Here is a 26,561-nt window from a genome sequence, read left to right on the forward strand (position 1 = left end):
GTTCTTTTGGTTTCTATTTCATTGGTTTCTGCTCTGATCTTTATTATTTCTCTTCTCCTGCTGGGTTTAGGCTTTATTTGCTGTTTTTCCTCAAGCTCCTTTAGGTGTAGGGTTAGGTTGTGTATTTGAGACCTTTCTTGTTTCTTGAGAAAGGTTTGTATTGCTCTACACTTTCCTCTTGGGACTGCCTTTGCTGTATCCCAAAGATTTTGAACAGTTGTGCTTTCATTTTCATTTGTTTTCATGAATTTTTTTAGTTCTTCTTTAATTTCCTGGTTGACCCATTCATTCTTTAGTAGGATGCTCCTTAGCCTCTATATATTTGAGTTCTTTCCGACTTTCCTCTTGTGATTGAGTTCTAGATTCAAAGCATTGTGGTCTGAAAATATGCAGGGAATGATCCCAATCTTTTGGTACCAGTTGAGCCCTGATTTGAGACCTAGGATGTGATCAATTCTGGAGAATGTTCCATGGGCACTAGAGAAGAATGTGTATTCCGTTGCTTTGGGATGGAATGTTCTGAATATGTCTGTGAAGTCCATTTGGTCCAGTGTGTCATTTAAAGTCTTTATTTCCTTGTTGATCTTTTGCTTAGATGATCTGTCCATTTCAGTCAGGGGGGTGTTAAAGTCCCCACTATTATTGTATTGTTGTCAATGTGTTTCTTTGCTTTTGTTATTAATTGCCTTATATAATTGGCTGCTCCCATGTTAGGGGCATAGATATTTACAATTGTTAGATCTTCTTGTTGGATAGACCCTTTAAGTAGGACATAGTGTCCTTCCTCATCTCTTATTACAGTCTTTTGTTTAACATCTAATTTGTCTGATATAAGGATTGCCACCCCAGCTTTCTTTTGGTGTCCATTAGCATGGTAAATGGTTTTCCTCTCCTTCACTTTCAATGTGGGGGTGTCTTTGGGTCTAAAATGAGTCTCTTGCAGACAGCATATTGATGGGTCTTGTTTTTTAATCCAATCTGATAGCCTGTGTCTTTTGATTGGGGTATTTAGCCCATTTACATTCAGAGTAACTATTGAAAGATATGAATTTAGTGCCGTTTTATTGCCTGTAAGGTGACTGTTACTGTATATTGTCTGTGTTCCTTTCTGGTCTATGCTGCTTTTAGGCTCTCTCTTTGCTTAGAGGACCCCTTTCAATATTTCTTGGAGGTTTGGTTTCATGTTTGCAAATTCCTTTAGTTTTTGTTTGTCCTGGAAGCTTTTTATCTCTCCTTCAATTTTCAATGAGAGCCTAGCTGGATGTAGTATTCTTGGCTGCATATTTTTCTCATTAATGCTCTGAAGATATCATGTCAGTCTTTTCTGGCCTGCCAGGTCTCTGTGGATAGATCTGTTGCCAATCTAATGTTTCTACCTTTATAGGTTACATATCTCCTCTCCTGAGCTGCTTTCAAGATTTTCTCTTTGTCTCTGAGACTCATAAATTTTACTATTAGATATCGGGGTGTTGACCTATTTTTATTGATTTTGAGAAGGATTCTCTGTGCCTCCTGGATTTTGATGCCTGTTTCCTTCCCCACATTAGGTAAGTTCTCTGGTATAATTTGCTCCAATATACCTTCTGCCCGTCTCTCTCTTTCTTCTTCTTCTGGGATCCCAATTATTCTAATGCTGTTTCATCTTATGGTATCGCTTATCTCTCGAATTCTGCCCTCATGATCCAATAGTTGTCTATCTCTCTTTTTCTCAGCTTCTTTATTTTCCATCATTTGGTCTTCTATATCGCTGATTCTCTCTTCTGCCTCATTTATCCTAGCAATTAGTGCTCCCATTTTTGATTGCACCTCATGAATAATCTTTTTGATTTCGATTTGGTTAGATTTTAGTTCTTTTATTTCTCCAGGAAGGGTGTCTGTAATAACTTCCATGCTTTTTTCAAGCCCAGCTTGTATCTTTAAAATCATGATTCTGAACTCTAGGTCCGACATCGTACTAATGTCCATATTGAGTAGATCCCTGGCAGATGGTACTACCTCTTGTTCTTTTTGCTGAGGTGATTTCTTTCATCTTGTCATTTTGTCCAGAGGAGAATAGATGAATGAGAGAACAGAATGCTAACAGATTAACAACGTCCCCAGAAAATATACTCTAAACAAATCAGAAAAGACCTGAAACCAGGGGAAACGAAAGGGAAAGAAAAAAAAAGAAAGAGCAAGTAAAAGAAAAAGAAAACAATAAAAACAAACAAAAACAGAACAAAACAAAACAAAACAAAAAAACAGAATATGATCAAATATGACCAGGCTAGTGCATAGATCAGTGCCACACACTAGATTTTGGGTGTATTTTGGTCTGTTAGAAGATAGTGCCTCCTAAAATTGTAAAGAAAGAAAAACTTATATAGGTACAAAATAAGGTTTGATACAATGAAGGGATGTAAGATGGTTGTAAAGATGAAAATTATAAAAGATTTTATAAATGGAATTGATAAGTTGTTTGAAAAAAGAAAGAAGAAGATTAAAAATTAGGGAGAGAATGTGATCAGGCAAGAGACTAGAACAAAGCCATACACTAGAGATTTAGGGTATATTTTGATCTGTTAGAAGAAACTGTATCTCAAAATTTTAAAGAGTGAACAACTTATATATATATGCCAAAAATAAGGGTAACTACTATGAAGGGATAGAATTTGACTCTAAAAATGAAAAATAAAAATGTTTTTTTTTTTAAAGGAATTGATAAGATGGTTGAAAAAGGCAAAAAGAAAAATTAAAAAAAAAACAGTTAAAAAGTTAACTTTAAAAAACTAATGAATCATGGTAAAAAAGCCATGAATTCTATGTGCAGTATTCCCCTAGCGCTGGAGTTCTCCCGTTCTCCTTGATCGGTAAACTTGGTCTTGGCTGGCTGTTCATGCTGATCTGGGGGAGGAGCCTGTTGCCGTGGTTCCCAAATATCTTTGCCAGAGGCGGAATTGCCCCACCCTTGTGAGTCTGGGCTAAGCAATCTGCTCAGGTTTGCTCTCGGGAGCTTTTGTTCCCTGCAAGCTCTCAGTACAGCTTTGGAGGATGAGAGTGAAAATGGTGGCCTCCCAATCTCTGCCTGGAGGAGCCGAGAATTCGGGGCCCCGCTCCTCAGTGCGCCCCCAGAGAAAAGCAGTCAATCACTCCCATCTCTCCGGTCTCTAGCCGCACTCCGTGCTCATCTGGCCGGTGACCAAGCGGTTCTATCTCTGGCACCCGACCCCATGTGGAGTCTCCAAACCCAGCAGATCCCTGCGGTGCGCTCCCGCGCCGCTCCTCCCGGGGGAGGAAGGGGAGTCTCCCCAGCTCTGCTGCTTGTTGGGTCCCTGCTGGAGGAGCAGTGGCCTGACTGGGCCGCGGATCACAGTTTATGGCCACCCTGAGCTGAGAGCCCGCGCCTCAGCTCCATCTCTGCAGCTGGCTTCCCCGCTCCAATACCTGGGAGCTCTGCTGCACTCTCTGGTCTTTCTGTGACCCCGAGGGTCCTGAGACCACACTGTCCTGCGAGGTTTCCATCTCCTGCTTAGCCACTGGAGTGACGTTCCTCAGCGGAGCCGACTTCTACAAGTTCCAATTTTGTGCTCCGCGGCTCTATCACTTGCCAGAAGTGGCGGAGGCCCCCTCCCCCACTGTCTATCCTCTCAAATATCACCTCGGATTCACTTCACACGTCCTACCTTCCAGTAAGTGGTCGCTTCTCTGTTCAGAGAGTTGTTGCTACTCTCTTCTTCGATCTCCTGTTGAGTTCGTAGGTGTTCAGAATGGTTTGATCCCCATTCAGCTGAATTCCTGAGACCAGATGAAATCCAGGTCTCCTACTCCTCTTCCATCTTGCTCCGCACCCCACCCCCAGGTTACTTTTGCATTTTCTGCTGTTTTCTTCTTGGTACCCATGAAGGCATGTTTTACTCAGGCATGATTGTGTTAACATCAGGCATGAATGTGTTCATATGGTGTATCTACTCTTTCTGAAAATTAAGAGAGACCTCTAGGGCGCCTGGGTGGCTCAGTTGGTTAAGCAACTGCCTTCGGCTCAGGTCATGATCCTGGAGTCCCGGGATCGAGTCCCACGTCGGGCTCCCTGCTCGGCAGGCAGTCTGCTTCTCCCTCTGACCCTCTTCCCTCTTGTGCTCTCTATCTCTCATTCTCTCTCTCACATAAATAAATAAAATAAAAAAAAAGAGAGACCTCTAAATACTTCCTAATCTTGTGCTTTTGAAAAGGAAATGGGAGACACTGCATTCAGTATAAAAAAAAGTCACTATTAAAAACTATACATATACATAGATATGTATTTATTTTTATTTTATTTTATTTTTTTAAAGATTTATTTACTTTGAGAGAGTGAGAATGAGAGAGAGAGAGAGTACATGAGGGGGGGGGGAGGGTTAGAGGGAGAAGCAGGCTCCTTGCTGAGCAGGGAGCCCGATGCGGCACTCGATCCCAGGACTCCAGGATCATGACCTGAGCCGAAGGCAGTTGCCTAACCAACTGAGCCACCCAGGTGCCCGATATGTATTTATTTTTATATATTTACTCTATTTAATCTATATATCTATAATATATGTGGCATATATGAATAAATAGGATATATATCTTGTTATAATTTTATAATTGTAATATTATAGATTATATATATCATATATATTACGTATATATTTACTCCTGGGAACAGAAAATGCTTTACAAACATTTAAGTTACAATACCTTCATTTTACAAATGAGAAAATAGGAAATAAAGTATTTTTTATCAGAGTCATTCTGTGAGGCCAGTAAAGAGCTTTTAATGAGTTCTTTGCAAAAGATGACATTTTTCTTTCTAAATCCAGACTGTGGGATAAAATAGCCTTGTTTCACTTCTAGGTCACCTTGAACAGTGATTGGTGTTATTACCTCTTGTAACCTTAGAACTCACTGTATAATCAGGGAAACTGAGACAACAGGGTAAGCAAAGCTAAAGATGCCTTATAAAGTTGCCTAGTATGCCTCTCTTAAGGAACATAATCTCAATCATCCCATACCTGTGAAATACATTCTGTTCTCAAATTCCTCCAGAGAAGCTGGACTACCTTTCCTCAGTCATTTGTATTAGTGTCTCATACCTGTTAACATTAAGAAATTCTTCCTTAGGTCTGACTGAGTAGTGATTTCCATTTGATATGCTTAAGCCTGGGGTTTCCAAACTTATTACCTGTTTGGGTTTTCCTTTCTGTAAATTACCTATCCTGATGCTTCCCAGTTGTCTTTTCATTTCTGTGTGCATATAGCAAATAACACATTGTAAATGGTAATATTTGTATAAGGATAAGGCAGTTCAGCAGCTTGAAGTGACCATCCCAGGGGTTTCTGGCTACCCTATGCCCTATCTATTCACCTGGTATTACCTGGACACCCCAGGCCCTGTTCCTATCCTTTACCCATTCTCCTATAGTTTCTTATATATTTTGCTTTCTTGCTGATTTACAGTATTTCCTTGTATATTCCAGGTATTAATCCCTTGTCAGTTTTCCATGTTGCAATATCTTCTTCCTGTTTTCCTCTTGTTTTTTTAATTGTTTTGTTTCATTTTAAGAAAGGATTCCCTGGCCCAAAAAGGAAAAAAAAAAAGAAAAGAAAAAACCCACCAGTATAAACATTCTGCTTCTAATTTTGCTTTTATCATCATTAGCATGAAAAGAGCTAGTCATTTTGCAGTTATTCAACATATATCTATTGAGCAGCAACTATATTCCAGGTACTGTTAAACTCTGGGATACAGCTATGACTAGGACAACCATGATCATAATCCCCTAATTTTCTTAAAATAATTTTCAAGATGTTTATTAAGTCCCCTGTCAGGCCTCAGGCTTCCACACAAAACAATATATGAAATCTCTGGAAGTCAGAGCTGAAAGGGGCCCTGGAACTCTTTTCTGATATATGCATTTTAGAGATGGAGACACTGAGACGCAGACTTGTGCAGGCCTCTCCCTAAAGGAATTCCCAAACCCTAGGTAATCCAGAGGTTCTTTGGTCTATTTTACTTCCCTATATTCTTTGGGATCTTCCCTGGAGATAATGGCTATGGTTTGTATCCCATATCAAGGCACTAATTTTAGCTCAACCCACTAGATCTAGCCTTTTAGATCAACTCTTGTCAGTTCAAGAACAGAGTGAAATAGATAGGCTACCTTCCTTAACTGTTACCATGGCAATGCCAGGGCTAATTTATACCAATTATGATTGATTTGATAAACTCCCATAGTACTCTTAACTACTGTGTGGTCTGTCTTCTCACTCATGCCTTACTTTACTCCTAGGAGGCAGAAGTGAGGCTCCCAGATACTGCCTCTGTTCAGTCATTTCACACTACTCTCATATCACCCTATTCTCTCTTACTGAAATTCAGTGGGGTAGCATCTGACAGGATTTTGAAGCATGTTTGACAGTAACAGCCACAGACCTGTTTTGCTCCTTCTGCCCTGTGTTGTTTTTAAGGCCCCTGTCTACCCTTCTTACTCCCCTCTGACTGTACTATTTTCTTCATTTTCTTCTGAAAACAGGGCTCGCAATTGAAAGCTGCTCTCCTGCAGTGGTGTAACATCTTCCTATTATTTTTCTTATTCTCTCATCTCAGTCTGTTTATTTTTTTCTCTCCAACATACACTGGCATTAGTCTTTTTTCTTTATTATGATGTTCATTTAGCCAACATATAGTACATCATTAGTTTTTGATGTAGTGTTCAGTGATTCATTAGTTGCGTTTAATACACAGTGCTCATCACAAAATATGTCTTCCTTAATACCCATCACCCAGTTACCCCAACCCCCCACCCCCCTCCCTTTTGTAACCCTCAGCTTGTTTCCTGGAGTCCAGACTCTCTCATGGTTTGTCTCCCTTTCTGATTGCTTTCCATTCAGTTTTCCCTCCCTTCACCTGAGATCCTGGGTGCTATTTCCTATGTTCCACATATGAGTGAAATCATATGATAATTGTCTTTCTCTGAGTGACTTATTTCACTTAGTGTAATCCCCTCCAGTTCCATCCATGTCAATGCGAATTGTGGGTATTCATCCATTCTGATGGCTGAGTAATATATTCCATTGTATATGTGAACCACATCTTCTTTATCCATTCATCTTTTGAAGGACATTTTGGCTCTTTCCACAGTTTGGCTGTTGTGGACATTGCTGCTATGAACATTGGGGTGCAGGTGGCCCTTCATTTCACTACATCTGTTTCTCTGGGGTAAATACCCAGTAGTGCAATTGCTGGGTCATAAGGTAGCTACTATTTTTAACTTCTTGAGGAATGTCCATACTGTTTTCCAGAGTAGCTGCCGTAACTTGCGTTCCAACTAACAGGTAAGAGGGTTCCCCTTTCTCCACATCCAAGCCAACATTTGTTGTTCCCGGTCTTGTTGATTTTAGCCATTCTAAGTGGTGTAAGGTGGTATCTCACCGTGGTTTTGATTTGTACTTCCCTGATGACAAGTAATGTGGAGCAATTTTTCATGTGTCTGTCAGTCATTTATGTATCTTCTTTGGAGAAGGGTCTGTTCATGTCTTCTGCCCATTTCTTGACTGGATTATTTGTTTTTTGGGTGTTGAGTTTAGAAGTTCTTTATAGATTTTGGATGCCAGGCCTTTATCTGTTATGTCATTTGCAAATATCTTTTCTCATTCCATAGGTGGCCTTTTAGTTTTGTTGACTGTTTCCTTTCCATGCAGAAGCTTTTAATCTTGGTGAAGTCCCAGCAGTTCATTTCTGCTTTTGTTTCCCTTGCCTTTGGAGATTTGTCTAGCAAGAAGTTGCTGTGGCTGAGTTCAAAGAGGTTGCTGCCTGTGTTCTCCTCTAGGATTTTTTTTAAGATTTTTTTTTATTATGTTATGTTAATCACCATACATTACATCATTAGTTTTTGATGTAGTGTTCCATGATTCATTGTTTGCATATAACACCCAGTGCTCCATGCAGAATGTGCCCTCTTTAATACCCATCACCAGGCTAACCCATCCTCCCACCCCCCTCCCCTCTAGAACCCTCAGTTTGTTTTTCAGAGTCCATTGTCTCTCATGGTTCGTCTCCCCCTCTGATTCCCCCACTTCATTCTTACCCTGCTGCTATCTTCTTCTTCTTCTATTTTTTTAACATATAATGTATTATTTGCTTCAGAGGTACAGATCTCTGATTCAACAGTCTTGCACAATTCACAGTGCTCACCATAGCACATACCCTCCCCAATGTCTATCACCCAAACACCCCATCCCTCCCACCGCCCACCACTCCAGCAACCCTCAGTTTGTTTCCTGAGATTAAGAATTTCTCATATCAGTGAAGTCATATGATACATGTCTTTCTCTGATTGACGTATATCGCTCAACAAAATACACTCCTGTTCCATCTATATTGTTGCAAATGACAAGATTTCATTCTTTTTGATGGCTCCATAATATTCCATTGTATATATATACCACATCTTCTTTATCCGTTCTTCTGTCGATGGACATCGTGGCACATTCCACAGCTATTGTGGACATTGCTGCTATAAACATCGGGGTACACATACCCCTTCAGATCCCTACATTTGTATCGTTGCGGTAAATACCCACTACTGCAATTGCTGGATCGTATGGTAGCTCTATTTTCAACTTTTTGAAGAACCTCCACACTGTTTTCCAGAGTGGCTGCACCAGCTTTCATTCCTACCAACAGTGTAGGAGCGTTCCCCTTTCTCTGCATCCCCACCAACATCTGCCATTTCCTGACTTGTTAATTTTAGCCATTCTCACTAGTATGAGGTGATATCTCATTGAGGTTTTGATTTGGATTTCCCTGATGCCGAGTGATGTTGAGCATTTTTCATGTGTTTGTTTGCCATTTGGATGTCTTCTTTGGAAAAATGTCTGTTCATGTCTTCTGCCCATTTCTTGATTGGATAATTTGTTCTTTGGGTGTTGAGTTTAAGAAGTTCTTTATAGATTTTGGATACTAGCCCTTTATGTGATATGTCATTTGCAAATATCTTCTCCCATTCTGTCAGTTATCTTTTGGTTTTGTTGACTGTTTCTTTTGCTGTGCAAAAGCTTTTTATATTGATGAGGTCCCAATAGTTCATTTTTGCCCTTGCTTCCCTCGCCTGTGGTGATGTTTCTAGGAAGATGTTGCTGCAGCTGAGGTCGAAGAGGTTGCTCCCTGTGTTCTCCTTTAGGATATTGATGGACTCCTGTCTCACATTTAGGTCTTTCAACCATTTTGAGTCTATTTTTGTGTGTGGCGTAAGGAAGTGGTCCAGTTTCATTCTTCTGCATGTGGCTGTCCAATTTTCCCAACACCATTTGTTAAAGAGACTGTCCTTTCACCATTGGATATTCTTCTCTGCTTTGTCAAAGATGAGTTGACCATAGAGTTGAGGGTCCATTCCTGGGCTCTCTATTCTGTTCCATTGATCTATGTGTCTGTTTTTGTGTCAGTACCATACTGTTTTGATGATAACAGGTTTGTAATAGAGCTTGAAGTCTGGAATTGTGATGCCACCAGCTTTGCTTTTCTTTTTCAACATTCCTCTGCCTATTCGAGGTCTTTTCTGGTTCCATACAAATTTTAGGATTATTTGTTCCATTTCTTTGAAAAAAGTAGATGGCATTTTGATTGGGATTGTATTGAATGTGTAGATTGCTCTAGGTAGCACTGACATCTTCACAATGTTTTTCTTCCAATCCATGAGCATGGTACGTTTTTCCATTTCTTTGTGTTTTCCTCAATTTCTTTCCTATTTTACAGGTTTCTGAGTACAGATTCTTTGCCTCTTTGGTTAGATTTATTCCTAGGTATCTTATGGTTTTGGATGCAAGTGTAAAAGGGTTTCACTCCTTAATTTCTCTTTCTTCTGTCTTGTTGTTGGTGTATAGGAATGCCACTTATTTCTGTGCATTGATTTTATATCCTGCCACCTTACTGAATTCCTGTATGAGTTCGAGCAGGTTTGGAGAGGAGTCTTTTGGGTTTTCCACATAAAGTATCATATCATCTGCAAACAGTGAGAGTTTGACTTCTTCTTTGCCAATTTGGATGCCTTTTATTTCTTTTTGCTGTCGGATTGCTGTGGCTAGGATTTCTGATAATGTGTTGAACAGCAGTGGTGATAGTGGATATCCCTGCCATGTTCCTGACTTTAGGAGGAAAGCTCTTAGTTTTCCGTCATTGAGAATGATATTCGCTCTGAGTTTGTCATAGATGGCTTTTATGATATTGAGGTATGTACCCTCTATCCCTATACTCTGAAGAGTTTTGATCAAGAAAGGATGCTGTACTCTGTGAAATGCTTTTTCTGCATCGATTGAGAGGATCATATGGTTCTTGATCTTTCTTTTATTAATGTATTCTATCACATTGATTGATTTGTGGATGTTGAACCAACCGTGCAGCCCAGGGATAAATCCCACTTGGTCGTGGTGAATAATGCTTTAATATACTGTTGGATCCTATTGGCTAGTACTTTGGTGAGAATTTTTGCATCCATGTTCATCAGGGATATTGGTCTTATTTCTCCTTTTTGATGGGGTCTTTGGTTTGGGGATCAAGGTAATGGTGGCCTCATAAAACATTTTGGAAGTTTTCCTTCCATTTCTATTTTTTGTAACAGTTTCAGAAAAATAGGTATTAATTCTTCTTGAAATGTTTGGTAGAATTCCCCCTGGGAAGCCATCTGGCCCTGGGCTTTTATTTATTGGGAGATTTTTGATGACTGCTTCAATTTCCTTAGTGGTTATAGGTCAGTTCAGGTTTTCTATTTCTTCCTGCTTCAGTTTTGGTAGTTGATACATCTCTAGGAATGCATCCATTTCTTCCAGGTTATCTAATTTACTGGCATAGAGTTGCTCATAATATGTTCTTATAATTGTTTGTATTTCTTTGGTATTGGTTGTGATGTCTCCTCTTTCATTTATGATTTTGTTGATTTCGGTCATTTCTCTTTTCTTTTTGATAAGTCTGCCAGGGGTTTATCAATCTTGTTAATTCTTTCAAAGAACCAGCTCCTTGTTTTGTTGATCTGTTTTACTGTTCTTTTTGTTTCTGTTTCATTGATTTCTGCTCTGATCTTTATTATTTCTCTTCTCCTGCTGGGTTTAGGCTTTATTTGCTGTTCTCTCTCCAGCTCCTTTAGGTGTAGGGTTAGGTTGTGTATTTGAGACCTCTCTTATTTCTTGAGAAAAGCTTGTATTGCTCTATACTTTCCTCTTAGGACTGCCTTTGCTGTATCCCAAAGATTTTGAACAGTTGTGTTTCATTTTCATTTGTTTCCATGAATTTTTTAAATTCTTCCTTAATTTAATGGTTGACCCTTTCATTCTTTAGTAGGATGCTCTTTAGCCTCCATGTATTTGAGTTCTTTCCGACTTTCCTCTTGTGATTGAGTTCTAGTTTCAAAGCATTGTGGTCTGAAAATATGCAGGGAATGATCCCAGTCTCTTTGTACCGGTTGAGACCTGATTTGTGACCTAGGATGTGATGTATTGTGGAGAATGTTCCATGGGCACTAGAGAAGAATGTGTATTCTGTTGCTTTGGGATGGAATGTTCTGAATAGATCTGTGAAGTCCATTTGGTCCAGTGTGTCATTGAAAGTCTTTATTTCCTTGTTGATCTTTTGCTTAGATGATCTGTCCATTTCAGTCAGGGGGGTGTTAAAGTCCCCCACTATTATTGTATTGTTGTCAATGTGTTTCTTTGCTTTTGTTATTAATTGCCTTATATAATTGGCTGCTCCCATGTTAGGGGCATAGATATTTACAATTGTTAGATCTTCTTGTTGGATAGACCCTTTAAGTAGGATATAGTGTCCTTCCTCATCTCTTATTACAGTCTTTTTTTTTCCCTAAGATTTTATTTATTTATTCATGAGAGAGAGAGAGAAGCAGAGGGAGAAGCAGGCTCCCAAGGAGCAGGGAGCCCAATGCGGGACTCGATCCCAGGACCCTTGGATCATGATCTGAGCCGAAGGCAGACGCTTAACCATTTGAGCCACCCAGGTGCCCTACAGTCTTTTGTTTAACATCTAATTTGTCTGATATAAGGATTGCCACCCCAGCTTTCTTTTGGTGTCCATTAGCATGGTAAATTGTATTCACCCCTTCACTTTCAATGTGGGGGTGTCTTTGGGTCTAAAATGAGTCTCTTGCAGACAGCATATCGATGAGTCATGTTTTTTTATCCAATCTGTTAGCCTGTGTTGTTTGATTGGGGCATTTAGCCCATTTACATTCAGAGTAACTATTGAACTATATGAATTTAGTGCTGTTGTATTGCCTGTAAGGTGACTGTTACTGTATATTGTCTGTGTTCCTTTCTGGTCTATGTTACTTTTAGGCTCTCTCTTTGCTCAGGGCACCCCTTTCAATATTTCTTGTAGAGCTGGTTTTGTTTTTGCAAATTCTTTTAGTTTTTGTTTGTCCTGGAAGCTTTTTATCTCTCCTTCTATTTTCAATGACAGCCTAGCTGGATATAGTATTCTTGGCTGCATATTTTTCTCGTTTAGTGCTCTGAAGATATCATACCTGTCCTTCCTGGCCTGCCAGGTCTCTGTGGATAAGTCTGTTGCCAATCTAATGTTTCTACCATTGTAGGTTACAGATCTCTTCTCCCGAGCTGCTTTCAGGATTTTCTCTTTGTCTCTCAGACTCATAAGTTTTACTATTAGATGTCGGGGTGTTGACCTGTTTTTATTGATTTTGAGAGGGGTTCTCTGTGCTTTCTGGATTTTGATACCTGTTTCCTTCCCCATATTAGGGCAGTTCTCTGCTATAATTTGCTCCAATATACCTTCTGCCCGTCTCTCTCTTTCTTCTTCTTCTGAGATCTCAATTATTCTAATGTTTTTTCATCTTATGGTATCACTTATCTCTTGAACTCAGCCCTCGTGATGCAGTAGTTGTTTATCTCTTTTTCTCAGCTTCTTTATTTTCCATCTTTTGGTCTTCTGTATCACTAATTCTCTCTTCTGCCTCATTTATCCTAGCAGAGCCCCCAATTTTTATTGCACCTCATTATTAGCCTTTTTGATTTTGACTTGGTTAAATTTTAGTTCTTTTATTTCTCCAAAAAATGTTTCTCTAATAACTTCCATGCTTTTATCAAGCCCAGCTGGTATCCTTAAAATCATCCTTCTGAACTCTAGTTCTGACATCATACTAATGTCTGTACTGAGTAGGTCCCTGGCAGTCGGTACAGCCTCTTGTTCTTTTTGTTGAGATTATTTTTTCCATGTTGTCATTTTGTCCAGAGGAGAATAGATGAATGAGAGAACAAAATGCTAACAGGGTAACAACGTCCCCAGGAAATATACTCTAAACAAACAGAAAAGACCTCTAACTGAGGGGAAAGAAAGGGAAAGAAAGAAAAAAGAAAAAGAAAAAAAAAGAAATAGTTAAAAACAAACAAAAACAGAACAACAAAAAAAAACAATATCAGATATGATCAGGCTGGTGCATAGATCAGTGCCACACACTAGATTTTGGGTGTACTTTTGTCTGTTAGAAGAAAGTGCCTCCCAAAATTTTAAAGAAAAACTTATATATGTAGAAAAATAAGGGTTAATACGATGAAGGGATGCAATATGATTGTAAAGATGAAAATTATAAAAGATTTTATAAAAGGAATTGATAAGATTTTTTTGAAAAAAGAAAGAAGAGGTTTTTTAAAAAAAAGAAAAAAAATGGAGAGAATGTGATCATGCAGGAGACTAGAACAAAGCCATACAGTAGAGATTTAGGGTATACTTTGATCTGTTAGAAGAAACCGTATCTCAAAATTTTAAAGAGAGGAGAACTTATATATATATATATATATATATATATATGCCAAAAATAAAGGTAATTAGTATGAAGGGATAAAATATCACTCTAGAAATGAAAAATAAAAAAAGATTTTTTTAAAATAGTGATTGATAAGATTGGTTGAAAAAGGGAAAAAGAAAAATTAAAAAAAATGTAAAAAAATTAACTTTGAAAGACTAAAGAATTATGGTAAAAAAGCCATGAATTCTATGTCGGTATTCCCCTAGCGCTGGAGTTCTGCTGTCTTCGTTGATTGGTAAACTTGGTCTTGGCTGGCTGTCTTGCTGATCTTCTGGGGGAGGGGCCTGTTGCTGTGGTTCCCAAATGTCTGCTGGAGGTGGAATTGCCCCACCCTTGCTGGTCTGGGCTAAGTAATCTGCTCAGGTTTGCTCTTGGATGCTTTTGTTCCCTGCAAGCTTTTTGTACAGCTTTGGAGGAGAAGAGTGAAAATGGCGGCCTCTGAATCTCCACCCCTGGGAGGAGCCGAGACCTCGGGGTCGCACTCCTAAGTGCGCTCCCAGAGAAAAGCAGTCAGTCACTCCCATCTCCCCAATCTCCGGCCGCACTCTGTGCTCACCCAGCCTGTGACCTAGCATTTCTATCTCTGGCACACGACCCCGTGTGGAGTCTCCAAACCAAGCAGATCCCTGCAGTGTGCTCCTGTGCCACTCCTCCCAGGGGAGGAAGGGGAGTCTCCCCGGATCTGCCAATTGTTGGGTCCCTGCTGGAAGAGCAGTGGCCCGACTGCCCCGGATCACGGTTTATTGCGACCCCGAGCTGAGAGCCCGCGCCTTGGCTCCATTTCTGCATCCGGCTTCCCCCCTCTGATTCCTCGGAGCTCTTCCGCACTCAGGCACCCCCAGTCTTTCTGTGACCCCGAGGGTCCTGAGACCACACTGTTCCTGCGAGTGTTCCACTCCCCGCTTAGCCACTGGAGCGACATCCCTCAGCAGAGCCGACTTCTAAAAGTTCCGATTTTGTGCTCCTCTGCTCTATCACTTGCCAGAAGCAGCGGATGGAAGTCCCCTCCCCTGCCGTCTGTCCTCCCATATATTGCCTCGGATTCACTTCTCCACACGTCGTACCTTCCAGAAAGTGATCACTTTTCTGTTCAGAGAGTTGTTGCTATTCTTTTCTTCAATCTCCTGTTTAGTTTGTAGGTGTTCAGAATGGTTTGATCCCTCTCCAGCTGAATTCCTGAGACCAGAAGAAACCCAGGTCTCCTACTCCTCTGCCATCTTGCTCCACGCCCTCGCCAGACTTTTTTTTAAAGATTTTTAAGATTTTTTAAATTTATTTGACAGAGAGAGAGATAGTGAGAGTAGGAACACAAGCAGGGCGAGTGGGAGAGGGTGAAGCAGGCTTCCCAGTGAGCAGGGAGCCTGATGTGGGGCTCAATCCCAGGACCCTGGGATCATGACCTAAGCCGAAGGCAGATGCTTAATGACTGAGCCATCCAGGTGCCGCTCTCCTCTAGGATTTTGATGGATTCACATTGAGGTTTTTCATCCATTTTAAGTTTACTTTTGTGTATGGTGTAAGAAAGTCATCCTGTTTCATTCTTCTGCATGTGGCTGTCCAATTTTCCCAACTCCATTTGTTGAAGAGACTGTTTTTTCCTGCTTTGTCAAAGATTAGTTGACCATAGAGTTAAGTGTCCATTTCTGCATTTCCTATTCTGTTTCATTGACCTATGTGTCTGTTTTTGTGCTAGTACCGTACTGTCTTGATGTTTACAGCTTTGTAATACAGCTTGAAATCCAAAATTGTGATGCCACCAGCTCCAATTTTCTTTTTCAACATTCCTTTGGCTATTTGGGATCTTTTCTGGTTCTATACAAATTTTAGGATTGTTTGTTCCAGCTCTGTGAAAAATGCTGATGGTATATTGATAGGGATTGCATTGAATGTGTAGACTGCTTTGGGTAGCATAGACATTTTAACAATGTTTGTTCTTCCAGTCCATGAGTATGGAATGTTTTTCCATTTCTTTGTGTCTTCTTCTATTTCTTTCATAAGTACTGTATAGTTTTCAGAGTACAGATCCTTTGCCTCTTTCATTAGGTTTATTACTAGGTATGTTATAGTTTTTGGTGCAGTTGTAAATAGGATTGATTCCTTAATTTCTCTTTCTTCTGCTTCATTTTTAGTGTATAGAAATGCAACTGACCTCTGTGCATTGATTTTATATCCTGCAACTTTTCTGAATTCCTGTATCAGTTGTAGGAGTTTTTGGTGGAGCCTTTTGGGTTTTCTACATAGAGTATTATGTCATCTGCAAGGAGTGAGAGTTTGACTTCTTTGATGATTTGGATGCCTTTTATTTCTTTTTTTTTTTTTTTTTGTCTGATTGTGTAGGCTAGGACTTGCAGTACTGTGCTGAACAACATTGGTGAGAATGGACATTCCTGTCATGTTCCTGAACTTAGGGGAAAAGCTCTTCGTTTTTCCCTGTCGAGGATGATATTCACTTTTTTTTTTCCTATATGGTTTTTATGATATTGAGGTTTGTTCCCTCTCTCCCTAGACAGTGGAGAGTTTTTATCAAGAAGGAATGCTTTTTCTGCATATACTTAGAGAATCATATGATTCTTAGATTCTTATCCTTTCTTTTATTACTTTCATGTATCACATTGGTTGATTGGCAGATGTTGAACCAAATTTACAGCCCAGGAATAAATCTCACTTGGTCATTGTTAATCCTTTTAATGTAAAGTTGTATTCTATTAGCTAGTATCTTGGTGAGAATTTTGTCATCCATGTTCATTAGGGCTATTGGTCTGTAATTCTCCTTTTTGATGGAGTCTTTGGTTTGGGGATCAAGGTAATGCTGGCCTTGTATAATGAGTTTGCAAGTTTTCCTTCCATTTGTATTTTTTGAAAGTTTCAGAAGTGTACATATTAATTATTCTTTAAAGATTTCGTAGAATTCTGGGAGGCCATCTGGCCCTGGACTCTTGTTTCTTGGGAGATTTTTGATTACTGCTTCAATTTCTTTGCTGGCTATGGGTTTGTTCAAATTTTCTATTTCTTCCTGTTTCAGTTTTGGTTGTGTATATGTTGCTAGGAATGTATCTATTTCTTCCAGTTGCTTAATTTGTTAGCATATAATTTCTCATAATATTCTTCTAATGTTGTTTGTATTTCTGTGGTGTTGGATGTGTTCTCTCCTCTTTCATTTATGATTTTATTTATTTGGGTCCTTTCTTTTTTCTTTTTGATAAATCTAGCTAGGGGCTTATCAGTCTTATTAATTCTTTCAACAAACCAGCTCCTAATTTCATTTATCTGTTGTACTGTGTTTTTTATTTCTATATCATTGATTTCTGCTCTAATCTTTATTATTTCTCTTCTCCTGCTGGATTTAGACTTTATTTGTTGTTCTTTTTCCAGCTTCTTTAGGTGTGAGGTTAGGTTGTGCATTTGAGACTTTCTAGTTTCTTGAGAAAGGTGTGTATTGCCATATACTTCCTTCTTAGGACTGCCTTTGCTAAATCCCAAAGGTTCTGAACTGTTGCGTTTTCATTTTCATTTGCTTCCATGTATTTTTTTAAATTATTCTTTAATTTCCTGGTTGATTCATTCATTCTTTAGTAGGATATTATTTAACTTCCATGTTTGTGGTCCTTCCAATTTTTTTCCTGTGGTTGACTTTAAGTTTTAAAGTACTGTGGTCTGAAAATATGCATGGTATGATCTCAGTCTTTTGGTACCTGTTGAGACCTTATTTGTGACCCAGTATATGATCTATTCTGGAGAATGTTCCATGTGCTCTCAAGAAGGGTATGTATTCTGCTGATTTGGAATGAAATGCTCTGAATATATCTGTGAAGTCCATCTGGTCCAGGTTGTCATTCAAAGCCCTTGTTTCCTTGTTGATCTTCTGCTTAGATGTTCTGTCCATTTCTGTGAGTGGGGTGTTAATTTCCCCTACTGTTATTGTATTATTATCAATGAGTTTCTTTCATTTTGTTTTTAATTGGTTTATATATTTGGCTACTCCCATGTTGGGAGCATATATATATATATTTTTTAAAGATTTTATTTATTTATTAATGAGAGACAGAGAGAGAGAGAGGCAGAGGGAGAAGCAGGCTCCCAAGGAGCAGGGAGCCCGATGTGGGACTCGATCCCAGGACCCTGGGATCATGACCTGAGCTGAAGGGAGACGCTTAACCATCTGAGCCACCCAGGTGCCCAGGAGCATATATATTTTTAATTGTAGATCTTCTTGTTAGATAAACTCTTTTATTATGATATAGTATACTTCTTCATCTCTTATTACAGTCTTTGGTTTAAAATCTAGTTTGTCTGTTATAAGAGTAGATACTCCATCTTTCTTTAGGTGTCCATTGGCATGATAAATTCTTCTCCATCCCCTCATTTTCTTTCTTTTTTTTTATTATGTTCAATTACCCACTGTATAATACATCATCAGTTATTTGATGTAGTGTTCAATGATTCATCAGTTACACATAACACCCAGTTACACATAACACTCATCACATGTGCCTCCTTAATACCTATCACCATCCCCTCATTTTCAATCTGGACGTGACTTTGGCTCAAAATGAGTCTCCTGTAAGCTGCATATCAATGGTTCTTTTTTTATCCATTCTGACATCCTATGTCTTTTGATTGGAATGTTTAGTCTGTTTACATTCAGAGTAATTATTGAAATATATGAATTTAGTGCCACTGTATGCAATGGTTTGTCTCCCCCTCTGTTTTCATTTTATTTTATTGTTCCTTACCTCTTAAGTCACTGTTCCTGTAGATTGTCTCTGTTTCCTTCTGGTCTTTTTTACTTTTGGCTTTCTCCCCACTCAGTGAATCCCCTTTAATATTTCTTGCAATGCTGGTTTAGTGTTCACAAATTCCTTTAGTTTTTGTTTGTCTTGGAAACTCTTTATCTCTCCTATTCTGAATGATAACCTTACTGGATAGAGTATTCTTGGCTGCAGTTTTTTCCTATTCCTCATGTAGAATATATCATGCCACCTCTTTCTGGCTTGCCACGTTACTGTTGAAAAATCTCTGGATAGCCTTATGGATATTCCCTTGTAAGTTAAGGAGTTCTTTTGTCTTGCTGCTTTTTAGAGTTTTTCTTTATTACTATATTTTGCCAAGTTAATTACAATATGTCTTGGTGTTAGCCTGCTTTTGTTGATTTTGATGGGAGTTCTCTATGCCTCTTCGATCTGGATGTTTATTTCCTTCCCCAGATTAGGTACATTTTTAGCTCTTATTTCTCAAATTTTCTACCCCCTTTCTCTTTTCTTCTGGAACTCCTATAATATGAATGCTATAATGTTTGATGGTGTCACTGTCTTCCCTCTGTATTCTCATGTAGCATAATTCTTCTTTCTCATGTTCAGATTATTTTCCATTATTTTGTTTTCTGTATCACTAATTATTCCTCTGCTTTTCCAGCCTGGTGTTTATTGCATTAAGCTTATGTCCAATTTCAGTTATTGCATTCTTCATTTCTGACTGTTTTCTAAATCTTTTTTCTGTGTAGGAAGTGCCTCCCTGAAGTCTTCCATTCTTTTCTCAAGCCCAGAGAGTATCCTTATGATTGGTGCTTTTAATTCTCCATCAGGAATGTTTTTGTTTGTTTGTTTGTTTGTTTGTTTGTTTGTTTGTTTGTTTTTACATCTGTTTCACTTAGATCTCCAGCCACAGCCTTCTCCTGTTCTTTCATTTGGGATAAATTCCTCCATCTTGGCATTTTGTCTATTTCTCTGACTTCTTTTCTGTGTTAGAAAAGCTCGTTATGTTCCCTGCTCTTGAAAGTAATGGCTTTTTGAAGAACAGGTCATATAATGTTCAGGGCCTGGTGCTTCAGTGAATGTTTCTGGTGTGTGCTTAGTGTCCTGTCCTGTTGTGTTTTGGCTGCGCTGTCCTTCAGGCCAGTCATTTGCAATGGCTCTCCTTGTCTGCAGTGGGCAGTGTTTGGTCCTTGGCCTGTGTATGGCTAGTTTTAACTAGGTGTGCCCTGGTCTCCTTGTGAAATGAGACCTGATATTACTTCCATGAGAGTTGAGGCCTTGCAGAACTCTCTGGTTGGGAGACATGGTGTAGGCCGGGATTTGTGTTGATCTTCTGGGGGAGTGGCCTGCCATGCTGGGACTGAGGCAAACTTGACTGAAGATGGCCGTTCTGCCAAAGCACAGGGATGTGGGACTTGGTATAAGCAAGTTAGGCAACCAGTGTCTGCACTGGGCTCCTTCTCGCAGGTGGCTCTGGGTTTATGCTGAGGATGAGGGGAGAAAAATATTGCCAGCCACCTCCTTTGTACCCGGAGAGGTGTCTCCATGAATGCTGCCTCTCAGAGAAGAGCCAATAATCTCCTTCCTGTGTTCCTCAGGTGTTTTTCAGATAGTTCTTTTCATGCTGTTTGCCTCTGGGCTTTTTGCCTGTCTTCTCCCCAGGAATAGTGCAGTGCTCTTCTGCCTCTATCCCAGCCAAGTATGCTGACCTTTTAAACAGCAGGCTTTAGACATGTAGTGTGGGCAAGGGTTTCTGCTGGTCTTCTGGGGGAGGTGCCTGCTGCACTGGGACTAAGGCAAGTTTGACTGAGAAGGGCAGTCTCGCCAGAGCACAGGGGTGTGTGATTGTTGTAAGCAAGTTAGGCAGCCATTGTCAGTGCTGTGCTGCTTCTGGTAGGTGGCTCTATGTTTATGCTGAGGGGCAGAGCAGGGAAATGGTGCCAACCAGCTCCTTTGTTCCTGGAGATGTGTCTCGGTGAATGCTGCCTCTCAGGAAGCTCTAAGAAGAACAAATAATCTCCCCACTGTGTGCCCCAGGCATTCTTCAAATCACTGTTTCCATGCCTTATGCCCTAGGTTTTTTGCCTGCCTTCTGTCCAGGAACAGGGCAGTGTTCTCCAAGCTCTATCTTAGCCAAGCCCACTGACCTTTAAATCTCCAGGCCTTATGTCCCAGTGGTTGCAAGAACTGGCAAAATTCAGCCCCTCCTTTTTAAAAATATTTTATTTATTTATTTGAGAGAGAGAGAGAGAATGAGAGAGAGAAAGCACGAGAGGGAAGAGGGTCAGAGAGAGAAGCAGACTCCCTGCTGAGCAGGAAGCCCAATGTGGGACTCGATCCCGGGACTCCAGGATCATGACCTGAGCCGAAGGCAGTCGCTTAACCAACTGAGCCACCCAGGCGCCCACCAGCCCCTTTTGTTTTCCAAGCCAATGGCTTTTGGGAAAATTTCTCCTTCTGCATTCCCCTATGTGTTCCACTCTTTCTCACCCTTCTCTGAAACCACTGCTTCCTCCCCTCCACAGCACCCACAGTCTGGTTTTTCCGTAAACCATGCCTCCACACTTCCTACCTTCTTTGATATGGCTTCTTATCTTCCTAGTTGTGGAGTTTGATTTGTCAGTCTTCAGGTCAATGTCTGGGTATTTAGGGAGATTTGAAAATTATCTAGTGTACATGGGACAAGAGGAGCCTGTAGTTCTACTCTGCTGCCATCTTCCCTCTCTTTTCTAGACAGTCTTCCTTTTTTAAAAAAATTTATTTAAATTCAATTTAATTTAATTAACATATAGTATATTATTAATTTCAGAGGTAGAATTCAGTGATTCATCAGTTGTATATAACACCCAGTGCTCATTCCATCAAGTGCCCTCCTTAATGCACAACACACAGTTACCCCATCCCCCCACCCACCTCTCTTCTAGCAACCCTCAGTTTGTTTTCTATAGTTAAGAGTCTCTTATGGTTTGTCTCCTCTGTTTTCATCTTATTTTATTTTTCCTTCCCTTCTCCTATGTTCATCTATTATGTTTCTTAAATTCCACATATGAGTAAAATTATATGGTATTTGTCTTTCTCTTGACTTATTTCACTTAGCATAATAGCATCTAGTTCCATCCACAGCATTGCAAAGGGCAGGAGTTCATTCTTTTTGATGGCTGAGTAATATTCCATTGTATATATCTACCACATCTTCTTTGCCATGCATCTGTCTATGGACATCTGAGTTCTTTCCATATTTTGGCTATTGTGAACATTGTTGCTATGAACATTGGGGTGCATGTGCCCCTTGGAATCACTATGTTCATATCCTTTGGATAAATACCTAGTAGTGCAATTGCTGGGTCATAGAGTAGCTCTATTTGCAACTTTTTGAGGAACCTCCATATTGTTTTCCAGAGTGGCTGTACCAGCTTGCATTCCCACCAACAGTGTAAGAGGGTTCCCCTTTCTCTGCATCCTCACCAACATCTGTTGTTTTTTGAGTTGTTAATTTTAAGCATTCTGACTGGTGTGATGTGGTATCTCATTGTGGTTTTTATTTTTATTTTTTTCATGTGTCTGTTGGCCATTTGTATGTCTTTTTTGGAGACATGACTATTCGTGTCTTCTGCCCATTTCTTGACTGGATTTTTGGGGGTTTTTTTGTGTGTCGAGTTTGATAAGTTCTTTATAGATTTTGGATACTAGCCCTTTATCTGATAAGATATTTGCAAATATCTTCTCCCATCTTTTAGGTTGCTTTTTAGTTTTATTGACTGTTTCCTTTGCTGTACAGAAGCTTTTTATCTTGATGAAGTCCCAATAATTCATTTTTGCTTTTGTTTCCCTTTCCTTTGAAGACATGTCTAACAAAAATTTGTTGCAGCCAAGGTTAAAGAGGTTGCTGCCTCTTTTCTCCTCTAAGATTTTGATGGATTCCTGTCTCACATTTAGGTCTTTCATCCACTTTGAGTTTATTTTTATGTATAGTATCAGAAAATGGTCCAGTTTCATTCTTCTGCATGTGGTTGTCCAATTTTCCCAACACCATTTGTTGAAGAGACTTAGACAGTCTTCCTAATCATCATATTTAATAGCTGTATGATATTCCATCAAGCTAAATGCACCAAAATATATTTATATCTAGCATTAGCTTTTAAGAAAAATAGTTGACACAACACTCTAGAGTCCCTCCATCCTATGGGCAGTTACATTTCTCCTCGTATATAGCTAATATTCCCTTGATACAGCACATATAATCTAACAGAAAGAAAATTATGTTCTGGATAATGGCAATAAATAGCCTATTTAGGAAATTAAGAAGCTACACTGACATCTCTACCAGTTCTTTCTTTACCAGAACTCACTTTTTTCCTTCTTTTTCATTTCTGTTATATTCCACAGTGGTGTTAAGCTCTAGCATCCCTGCTATACTTTGGGGATGTGTTGCTAATTTGTTATTTCCCTGAGACCTTTCAAATAGGAGCAGTGAACAGAGCTATTAAGTATTTTCTGAACTGGCTTTTCAGAGGTTGAATGAGCTATCCAGGCTGGTTTCTTATGTCTTCCAGTGTGGCTACTTACCAGTACCTACTACTTATGCAGAAATGACATGCTGATGTGACATTACCATTTTTGTCCAGCTGTGCTCACAGGCCTATCTTAGGGAGGAACACTGGGAGTGGGATGAGGAAATCTCTGTCCCTTCCCCTAATGTCGAGATGGAAAAGTTCCTGCCAGATGATATGCTCACTGCTTTCCTTTCTCCACTATAGCTAATACACTTCCAAAGGTGATAGGGTGAGAGAGAGAAAGAGAGATGGGGGAGGGAGACAGAAGCAAGCAAACCCTGGGAGTTACATTCTGTCAGGTAGTTTATTCTTCTATCCCTTAGTCAAGGAATGCTTTCTAGGGAGGCAGAATTTTGGGAGCTACTTCAGTAAAAGAAGTAGCACTTAGGGTATTCTGGAAATAGAGGGCATCTTTTTCCTGGTCAGGAATTGAATGTGAATGAATACAGGACATCTTGAGCATGTCAGCCAAAGAGAACAGTAGCCATTAGTTATATATATGTCAACACAGGCACAGACTATTAATTTGCAAATTGTTGAAAGACACTTAGTATTTAATGGCTGAATTGGAGGGTGAGAAGTGATCACAGAAGTGAGATTTTGTAAAGGGCATTGAAGCCAGGAATGAGGATCTTCTTGGGGTATGCTGAGATGAATGGTTACATTGGAAGCTGTGTTAAGAGGAGACAAAGTGGAGGTGTAGACAGTTGTTAGTCAGTACAATGTTTCTCATTAGGGCTTCAACACTTAAGGTGTTACAAAAATCACATTTGACATTTAGATGAAAGTAAGTGACCATAATTTAGTCTCACCAAGAACATTTTCATGTGCTAATGATTTCTAATGAGCACAGTGGTCATTAAAAGTTTACACCAATTGGTTCAGAATGGAAGATGGTGTTTTTTTTTTTCTTTTTTATTTCTTTTTTACCCTGACTTACAGTGTGCCCTGAGTCTGGTTGTATTATCTTAGTACTCTCTTATCAGATCAAGAATCTCACTTAATCTACCCTTTCATCAATGGCTAGCTGTATTAATTAGTCTGTTTATTCATGAATGTATCCTGAGCACTTACTCTGTTAAAAACACCATGCTTGGGCACTTGTGGACTTGTTGTCCAAGCTCATCAAAATGATCTCTGCTACTCAGCTATCTTAGATGGCTAAGACATTCTCTTTAAGGAATGGTTTGGCTTTGTTAATTCAAAGTTTTCCTGACTTGGCTTCTGTTTCCAAATTGTTGTCAATGTTATTAATACATTTTGGATTGGTCCTATAAGAAATGGGGCCTTTTGAGATGTTAATGGATCTAGCTAAATCAATGACTACTAAAATGAGTAAAAATGTGCTTAAGCAGCTTCTGAGAAAGGGCCCTATGACTTTTGGGATCCTTGTCATAGAGAATGGAGGGGAAAGTTCTATACTCTGGATTCTGTACTCTGAAGAACTTTGCTTGTGATCCAGCTTTCCTAATAACTCACTGGTAGAGTGACGTCCTTCTTTCAACCTCAATTTCCTCATATGAAAAACAGAAATGATTATTCCCTGTCTATTTCATAAAGTAGGAGTGAACCTTCCTAGTGCTTAATAAATGGTAAAGCCCTGATGGAGTCAGGAACATCCTCATCCTGGTGTTTTCCTTTGTGTGCAGGGCTACCTGAAGCAATGCCGGAAGAGAAGGGACATGTTCAGTGATGAGCAACTGAAGGTAATCTTTGGGAACATTGAAGACATCTACAGGTTTCAGATGGGCTTCGTGAGAGACCTGGAGAAACAGTACAACAATGATGACCCCCACCTCAGTGAGATAGGACCATGCTTCCTGGAGCACGTAAGCATCTTCCCCCTTTGTAAGGGTTTTGAGAGGGGATAGGAAGAAATGGAAGGCGTGTCTGAACTATCTGGTCCTGCTCAGCTTCCTTGTCCTGTGGTGGGGGATAGATTCCTATAACCCTGATGTAACCCCCTTGCCAGGGTATGAGGACTTAGGAAGGGGACTGTGATTTGGCCTAGGACTTTTTCTTTACCATTCCCTTCCCTTTTTTCTCTCCTTCAAGAAAGCTACCAATAGGATTTTCTTCATTTTCTTTTTTCTGTACCTGTTGGGTTCAGTTTCTATGGGACTAACTGTTTTGGAAGAAACTCTGCACATATTCACTGCATGGAAAATCCAGGAATCTGAGAAATGTAGTCAGCATGAAAGTAGGCCCCTTCAAGACATATAGAGGAGAGCAATAAGGTAGAAGAAGTGACAGATATAGGAAAAGGGACCATATGACTTAGAGGAAGGAGCACTAGGAAACAGGAAAGCAAGGATTTGAGTCCTGTATCTGTAATGACTGTCTAGGTAACTTTGGGTAAGTCCCTTACCTTCTTTGGGCTTCCTCATCTGGAATATAAGAAGGTTTCATTGTACACTTTTGTGGTTCTCTAAAACATTTTTTGGTTTCATTCACAGGTGACTTAGTTGTTCTGCTAATTCTTCTCCTTTGTATAAAGTATTTATTTTTAAAGACGTAATATGTACACATGATACAAAATTCAAATGACACAGAAAAGTGTGCAACTAGAAGTAAATCTTTTTGCAAATTCCCCATATGTTTGTTGGGGGACTATCCCTAAGACTGCTCTTATGTTCAGCGATTTCCTAGAAGGACTCACAAGAATCAGCATATAGTCATACTTGTGGTTATGATTTATTATAGCTAAAGGATTCAAAGCAAAATCGGCAGAAAGGAAAGGCACATGGCACAAAGTCTGGAGGAAACTAGGGACAAGCTTCCAAGACACCTCTGCCAGTGGAGTCATATAGGATACATTCTCAATTCCCCTTGCAATGAGTTGTGACAACACATGTGAAATGTTTTCTACCAGAGAAACTCATTAGGGAATCAGTACCCAAGATTTTTATGGGGGATTGGTCATGTAGGCATGCTCTGTCTAGAATGTACCAAAGTTCCAGACTCCCAGATGGGAAACAGGTATTCAGCATAAGCCACATTGTGTATACAAACTGTGTAGGCACAGTGAGCCACTCATGTCAGGGAATGATGAGAACCCTCTTGAGATCCATGTTCCAATATACCAGCCAAGAGCCAATCTTCCAAGCAGGTCTTTCTAAGAATAGTAGTCTCAGACCTGATAAGTTAACTTTCTCTGCACAGTATTTAAAATGGTTCAGCCATTTCAGAAAGTACCTGGGCAGTATTTACATGTGTATGACATAGTGTTGACATAGTGTATGACAACATGTATATGACATAGTGTTTCCATATTTATCCCAGGGAAATTCTTACAGAGGTTCATGAGGGAGCATTTGCAAGGCTGTTAATTGCATGGTGGTGTTGTGTGTGGTGGAGTGCAATTAGAAGCAACTTAGGTATTTACCACCAGGGGATGAATAAAAAACATAAAGAAGATGCTTACTGTGGGGTATTGT

General features: G+C 39.7%; 1 protein-coding gene across 10 annotated transcripts in view; it reads left to right on the top strand.

Annotated features, from left to right (window-relative positions):
• ARHGEF9 (Cdc42 guanine nucleotide exchange factor 9) overlaps positions 1 to 26,561 on the top strand; it is a 234,645-nt gene that overhangs the window by 128,437 nt on the left and 79,647 nt on the right. For all 10 annotated transcript variants that reach the window (XM_027609069.2, XM_027609072.2, XM_027609063.2 and 7 more), the window contains one exon: positions 24,774 to 24,953. In XM_027609069.2, the coding sequence (XP_027464870.1) occupies positions 24,774 to 24,953 (180 nt within the window). The remainder of the gene's footprint in view (positions 1 to 24,773; positions 24,954 to 26,561) is intronic.

This window comes from Zalophus californianus, chromosome X (assembly GCF_009762305.2).
Source record: "Zalophus californianus isolate mZalCal1 chromosome X, mZalCal1.pri.v2, whole genome shotgun sequence".
NCBI lineage: Eukaryota > Metazoa > Chordata > Mammalia > Carnivora > Otariidae > Zalophus > Zalophus californianus.